The sequence below is a fragment of the Priapulus caudatus genome, unplaced genomic scaffold (assembly GCF_000485595.1).
Source record: "Priapulus caudatus unplaced genomic scaffold, Priapulus_caudatus-5.0.1 Scaffold370, whole genome shotgun sequence".
NCBI classification, from domain to species: domain Eukaryota; kingdom Metazoa; phylum Priapulida; class Priapulimorpha; order Priapulimorphida; family Priapulidae; genus Priapulus; species Priapulus caudatus.
The window spans coordinates 33011-40920 of NW_014577431.1; the positions used below are offsets into that span (position 1 = coordinate 33011).

The following is a 7910-nucleotide window of genomic DNA, read 5'->3' on the forward strand; positions in this document are numbered from 1 at the left end:
GGGAGAATTGTGTGTGTGTGTGTGTGTGTGTGTGTGTGTGTGTGTGTGTGTGTGTAGAGTATGTGTGGTGTTTGTGCTGCGTGTGTGTGTGTTCGTGTGTGTGTGTGCGTGTGTATGTGTGGTGTGTGTGTGAGCATGCATATGTTTGTATTGTTCGTATGTGTGCGTGCGTGCGTGCGTGTGTTCGTGCGTGCGTGCGTGCGTGTGTGCGTGTGTGTGCGTGTGTGTGCGTGCGTGTGCGTGTGCGTGTGCGTGTGTGCGTGTGCGTGTGTGTGCGTGCGTGTGCATGTGTGTGCGTGTGCGTGCGTGCGTGTGCGTGCGTGCGTGCGTGCGTACGTGTGCGTGCGTGCGTGTGATCGTGCGTGCGTTCGGGCGTGCGTGTGCGTGCGTGATGTGTGTCTGTGCATCATCACCGCATGCTGCTACGGCGCCTCGCTGTCGTATTCGCGGGCTAGGTGATTAAATAAGCGGCTAACGTTGGTCCGATCACTTGAAGAGTTAACGAAGTTTGCCACGCAGTAATTGTTCAGTTTGCCCCCGCCATCGGAACAAAATCTGACTAATTGTAATAATTCGGGCAAATTGTGCTCAAATTCGCGAATAAATGCAATCAGCTGGTCGCTCGGGTCTCCCCGGCGGGCAGGGGCGTAAAATCACTCGTCCGCGCGCGAGAACGGATAATTGTTCCAAATAAGTCCGTCAATTGACCATCGGTCAGTCCGATTAGCCTGCCGTCTTACGGCCGTAAACAGACGGCGGGAATGACGAACTCCCGTGATGTCACCTGCTCCCTCCACGCTACGGGACTCGCGATGGCTCTGACACCGCATCGCTCGCTCGTTCACGTGACGTATACAACCTCCACACACATGGATCGCTGACGTATGTGTAATAGCGAAGATATGTGTGCGAGAACTTAATGGGTGTGTTGGGTGGTGTTTCAGATGGCTATCGCTACCTCAAACATCGTGTCTCGGGCTACCGGAGTAAAACCCCTAGTGTTAGTGATGATCATGTCTACATAGTGAAGAAAGATGGCGAATTTAATGACAATTCAGGCCACCATATCGGCTGATCTGTGCATCGCAACACTAGATGACAACCAGTAGAAAAACTAGAGGACGCAAACCGGGTAAAAAACGCGTACTCTAGTACAGAAAGTCTTTCCCATCTATAATGACGCGGATTTTATAGCAGTCTTCCCGTAGTAGATTCAATGGCAGGCTTTACGGGCCGGTAGTACGCAATGGATGCTGATACGCACTAGATGAGGGGCTTGAAGTGTAGCGCTGCCGTCAGCGCGACTCTTTGACGGAGTGACGGAGTCGGTGCTGCTGATTGTAGGACAGCGGCCATCATCTGCATCGCCTGATTGCCTATCAGCGTCTCTAGTTACCGATATATCCGTGAACGTTATTCATGAAATCTATACGCGATGAGTCTGCATGGAAATACACGCACAACACTGATCATCTGCCGCCCGCACGCACGCACGCACGCACGCACTTATATAACATGACTCATTTATATATATAATCTACCTCGTGATTATATGAACTACATGGGTGTTGTGAGTTCTGAGAAGGTACAAACTGTAAACACAACATCCATATGCCTTGTATAATAGTTTTTAGCTCACATTGACATCGTCAAGATGAGCTATTGCCATGGGGTGTCGTTCGTCATACGTCCGTCCATCTGTCAACATTTGGCTACGGTCACCGATAACTCAAGAACTGTTTGACCCACATGTTTCAAATTGCATATAGTTGTTACTCCTATGGGAGGGATTTGAACGTCCTATTTTGGAGCACGCCAGTCGACCTACTTTCGAGCCACGCCCACTTTTTGGCAAAAATGGAAATGGCCATAAGTCAGTTCAGGTTCAACGGATTTTACTCATTTTTTGTATGTGAATGAATAATGACTGGCCCCAAAACATATCACAGGGGTTTTAATATTTTTTTAAAATTATGCAAATTAGGTAGATTTTGGCAATTTCACTATGAATTTCAGTGTCTGCTTACGGGTCAACGATAACTCAAGAACCGTTTGACCCACATGTTTCAAATTGCATACAGTTGTAACACCTATGGGAGAGATTTGAACGTCCTATTTTGGAGCACGCCAGTCGACCTACTTTTGAGCCACGCCCACTTTTTTTGCAAAAATGGAAATGGCCATCTAGATTCACTCGATTTTGTTAAATTTACCTACCTACCTACCTACTTACCTACCTAATAATACCTACGTGTAATATTGTGTTTTAGATTCTTTGTTACAGTAATTTGACTGGAATAGTTTATTGCTTTTATTTGCGCGATAATCGAAAACCAAAATGGCGATCATTTAGCCGTAGCGCCATCTCTCGCCCAGATTTCAGACTTTCAGATCTGAAACATTTATTTTCGCATCAGAACTAACCCTGAAACAAAACAGTGAAATTTCTATTAGTATAAAATGGGGAGTAAAGACATTTGATCACATTTCGGTCAGTCATAAATGAAACACTTACCAAATTTTAAATATCATCTCCCTCTTCTATTACACCCAAGGTGAGCTATAGTGTCATTGACACTTTCATTAGTAGTTAGACTAAATTAAGATTATAATACAGGTAGGTAGGTTAGGGCTTTATAGATTGTGACGGAGTATTTATCATGTCTAAAGCTATCAGGTTGAGTCTAAACAACCAGGTTCTGCTATTTGACTTGGAAGAGTAGGAATTTGGCACACGTGTTGTGTTTATCGTGTAATTCGTAAGTTTTATAATTGTTGCTGTACGGTATAGCGCTGGTGAATATTCCACTACGTCGTGACAGAGTAATTATTGGTGACCACCTATCGGTGTGATGTACGTAAATGATTTCACGTATGTTTCGATGGAAGTGTGGCTGTAGGATGTTTTGATGGATGATGTTTTTACTCGGGCAAAATAAAGATACAATAAAATATTATGGTGATAATAAAATATTTGCTTTTATATTCCTCGAATTTAGCAAAACAAAACTCATCTTAATGACTTACACGCACTGATGTACAATAATAGACACGTAGTATAGGCATTACATTAAAGTTTAGGCTTGTTCAACACTTCAGTGTTTCTGTCACTCCATCACCCCTCGCTCCACATGTGTTAGGTTCCCACACACGGGCAGCTGTAATATCATCAAAAGTTTTTCAGACGGACATAGAAATTATAACTAGTCTATTTCTTATATCTGCTAGTAACGGTGACCATAGCTCACAATTTTTAATATGGAAGAAATCGATTATATATATATCCATATAAGAAATATGGAAGCTTCGTTATAGTAAAGTATATGAATAATGTACGTATATTGGTTTCGGTTCTAAATCGTCAAGCGCAGTTCTCACGCAGTAAATACCAATTTGATTAATTTCTCTAACAATTCTCATTGTTGGCTGTGCGGCTGCTGCGGCTGTTGTTGTTTCTGGAGATCCTTGCGTTTTTGAATCTCTTCGTCCCTCCGCCGGGCGAGAACGTATTCGATGTATGATAGGTAACCATCTCTATCGTAATCGTCGTCCTCAAAGACTCTGTCTATAAGTTCTGCAATTGATACATCACGAGAAACGTCAGGCGGCACGACTCATGCGACAATACGTGCGACAATATAACACGTGCGACTCATGCGACAATATAAGTTGTAACACGTGCGACGAATGCGAACAAAGAGACTATTGCAATACGTTTACTTAAAAATACCGCACAAATATTGCGATGAATAAGCTCCGAAATCTACTAAGAAAGCGAGCATTGTTGACATGAAATGGGCGAGGGATGCATCTATTCATTTTAAATGTTGGTAATTAATTCTTCTTCGTAATTCTTGGTGGATATTTTTATTCCTAAAGCGATGTAGTTCACTCGGTTACACCAGTAAGGTAGTATGCTCATGTCGGGTCTCCCTTTCACGTACTCAGTAATTATTCCCTCGTTAGTGAAACGTCAAATGTGAGCGTAGAGGCTGTTAGAATAGAACACACACAAATATACAAGAGCTTATAAAAGTAACTTACTCTCTCTCTCTGTTTCTTTCTTTCTCTCTCTCTCTCTCTCTCTCTCTCTCTCTCTCTATATATATATATCTATTTGCTTATCCATTTATGTATCTTGCTTTCATTTTTCTCTTTTTTCATTTTTTCATTTTTTCATTTTTCATTTTTTTCATGACACAACTTTTATTTCCACGTTCGTAGCAGCAAGGCACAGATAAGAATTATATGTAGCATTGAGAAAACGAATTCATAGCACTCCCCTATTTCGAGCTTTCTTTATTATCACATTCTCTTTCACTTTCCGTTTTGCCCCGTCGTCGAGTGAGATGAGAGCCGGGTATAGTCATGAAGTAGGAAAATATTAGTCAACACTATAACAAGTGTGTGAACCGCAAGAGACAGGAACCTGACTTCCTTCTTTGTCAGCGTACAGTCGCATCAAATTATTACAGTATCAAATGCGGTGTCATATTTCTATGATAGTGAAATAATGTACACGTATTTATAAATAAGCATCTTAAATACGACTTCGAGAAAATTAATAAAATTATTTCATAAACATATCACTGTTGTCGCGACTACGACTACAGATGGCTGAGTAATAGTGAACGCAGCCGACGATTATACTGATTATTGTGTTTTCACTTTGTTAATAATAATTTAAGCTCATCGGCGCTTCAGAACTCGCGTGCAAATTTATAGGCGAATTAACTTCCATCGTACTAATTTATCTCTTTCGCCCCGAGACCAATTTCTTAAGCACTCCGATGCGACAATACACCGCATTTCTCACGTAATTACAACTCGACTGCTGTTGTATCATTCCCATTCAATTTCTTTCTCGCATCTTCAGCGTAACGTTAGCTCGTGTTCGACTCACTCGAGTCAACGCAATACTTTCCAAGAGCCGGCGTCTGAGCCTTGGCGAGCATTGTCTTTGTATCCGCGCCCGTGTGCGACCGGAGAGAAACATAACCGAGGGGAGGCGCTCGCTCTGAGAGATGGAACAAAGCGGAGTGTAGTGAGAATACGTGCACAGCTGGCTGGGCTGGCCCCCGTGGTTCACCAGCGCTCTCTCCACGTCCTGCCCCCTTACACAATACATGCTCATTTCGCCCGTCGTCGTCGCCGTCACAGCGGCAATTACGCGTTTGTCTCCGGCGTACTCGGAGCCTCGTAGCCATCGTGCTAGCATTGTTGGGGTGGCTCCTCACGCGTCTGATGCCGGGGCACGAGGGTACCGTCACAGCACTGGTCTCAAGGAGCTTCTACAGGGGAAGCAGCGGAGCGAGAGAGAAGGGGGGAGAGGGGGAGAGAGGAAGAGAGAAGGAGAGAGCGAGAGAGAGCGAGAGAGAGAGGGAGAGAGAAAAAAGAAAGAGGAAATAAAGGGGAGAGAGAAAGAGAGGAAGGGAGAGAGAGAGAGAGAAATCGAGAGAGTGAGAGAGAGAGACACACACACAGAGAGTGAAGGTAGGGAGCTGGTGACAGGCGCGCGAATATAATGCCACTCATGCAGCGCGTGACTCTTGCGTGAACGGCACACTTGGTTGCGCAACTTGTGTTCATTTTCTTCTGTATGTCTGTGTGCTCTCATCACACACCACCGCCACCACTGCCACTACTGCCACCACCAGCAGCAGCAGCACCAACAGCTGCAGCCCCGCCACCACCACCACCACCACCAGCAGCAGCAGCACCAACAGCTGCAGCCCCGCCACCACCAGCAGCAGTAGCACCAACAGCTGCATCACCGCCACCACCAGCAGCAGCAGCAGCACCACAGCCGCCGCCACCACCAGCAGCAGCAGCAACAGCTGCACCACCACCACCACCACCAACAGCAGCAGCAGCACCACCACCGCCGCCGCCACCATCATCCCATCACCATATTCCTACTACCATCATACATCTTATGATATCGTTGAAGGTATTATGGGAGTTGCGCGCCCCTTCCTTCTTGATACCATAAACTCATAATAGGTAAGGTATCCGTCACCATCCGTGTCATCCTCATCCATGATGATATCTATAATGTCTGCAGAGTGATGTGAGGAGGCAAATATTATCAGTAAACAAGCATGCGGTTCACAAAGGAGTCGTATGTAACACCTTCCTCCCCCAAATACACTGTTATTGGTTGACAATGAGCTGTTGTGTGTACGCAAAAAACCTATAGGCCAACTGGTGTTGGGGTAGTCAAAATTATTATGTCACAGTCATTCCAGCGAACAATCATTCTAGTGAACAGTCAATCCAGTAAATAGTCATTCAATTGAACAGTCATTTACGTGAATAGTCATTCCATTGAACAGTCATTTACATGAATAGCCATTCCATTGAACTGTCATTCATGTGAATAGCCATTCCATTTAAAAGTCATGCAAGTGAACAGTCAATCCAGTGACTACTCATGTCATTGAAGTCATGTCAGTGAATGATCATGTTCGTGAACAGTCATGTCAGTGAACAACCATGTCAGTGAACAATCATGCCAATGAACAACCATGTTAGTGAACAGTCATGTCAGTGAACATTTATGTTACTGAACAGTCATTTCAGTGATCAACCATGTCAATGAACAGTTATGTTAGTGAACAACCATGTCAGTGAACAGTAATGTCAGTGAACAACCATGTTAGTGAACAGTCATGTTACTGAACAGTCATGTCATTGGAACACTCGTCAGTAAACGTATAAATTAGCTTAAGTCTCACCGACGTAGGATCGTAGCCGATCATCCTGTAGCTCCTTGATCTTTGCCGGATCCTTCCGCAGTCCGCTCGCATCCTTCTCATCCTGCTCTTCCCATGGGATGGCGTGTGTCAGCGCTGCTAGAATCTCCAGTCCATCTAGCTTCGTGTTGTTGTCAAAGTCATGCAGTCTGAATCCGCAGCAACAACAGCGATCCACGTCAGCCCAACCGGCACCGTAATTAATTAATGAATATTTATTATTTTAATAGAATGAAATAATTTATTATTGTATATAAAAATAACACCCAAGGTGAGCTATAGTGTCATTGACACTTTCATTAGTAGTTAGACTAAATTAAGATTATAATTTAATCGTTTCTTTAATTTTTGCTTGTGTTCTGTAAAGTCTTTAGGGTATGAATTGCCATAAATGTCTTGTGCACATATATAAACTTTCAGTCGTTCTACTAACATTAAAGTCAGGATAGATTTCCATTATATTTTTATATATTTCTATGGCTTTACAAAGGATTCCAAGGAACGGAAGGATTTCTTGGCTAAGGTTCAAGATTTGATGGGACGATTGTTCAAGCATGCCTCGGTAGATGGCGCTGCCGACCAGACTGCAAAAAGTGTCATACATGATTCGCTCCCTCCTGTCATCTCGGACTGTACGTATCAACTATGAGCAGGCTCGAACGCTTGTGGAAATGCTAATATTTGTTATGCTACTGACAATCTTATCAGACCTGTATTCAGTTGGCAACCAATGCTGTCTCTAAAAGATATATACAAGTGTCTTAATGGCCAAGAAGTTGAGATATTTTGACGTAATATATATATACGCTCGCGCGCAATATTGCAGCGTCTTGCCATTCGTTTGTGATCTTGCGCATGAAGCGGTATGTGTGCAAACCTGTTTTATTCGCGAAATTGAATCCTCGCATCTACCAGCCAGCGAGCGGCATTTTTATGGACGAAATAGATAACAAATCTTGCAGAATTTGGCGGGTATCTCGCCCTCCTGATTACTGTAGACCCGGCAGCGTCTCCCGACGTAATGACATTCTTAATCACATCTAGGTAACGAGCATCCATCATGAATTTTAAACACGTGGAATGTGTTGAAGCCAATTTCCAGCTTATTATTCAGTAATTGGTCATTTGCATTTAAATTTACTGCTAAATTAACAA

General features: G+C 43.7%; 1 protein-coding gene and 1 long non-coding RNA gene across 2 annotated transcripts in view; one reads left to right on the forward strand and one right to left on the reverse strand.

Moving 5' to 3' along the window:
• LOC106809635 (bifunctional lysine-specific demethylase and histidyl-hydroxylase NO66-like) overlaps nucleotides 1-7482 on the forward strand; it is a gene marked incomplete at its 5' end in the record, with an annotated part of 38573 nt that extends 31091 nt beyond the window's left edge. Inside the window, 1 exon segment of the mRNA XM_014812798.1 lies at nucleotides 7246-7482. Coding sequence (XP_014668284.1) covers nucleotides 7246-7404 — 159 coding nt within the window.
• LOC106809638 lies at nucleotides 2958-6903 on the reverse strand. Its single transcript, XR_001393891.1, has 2 exons — nucleotides 6738-6903; nucleotides 2958-3574 (listed from the first exon to the last, which is right to left on the reverse strand). It is a non-coding gene; the product is annotated as an uncharacterized LOC106809638 (long non-coding RNA).
• Nucleotides 7483-7910: the final 428 nt, after the last annotated feature.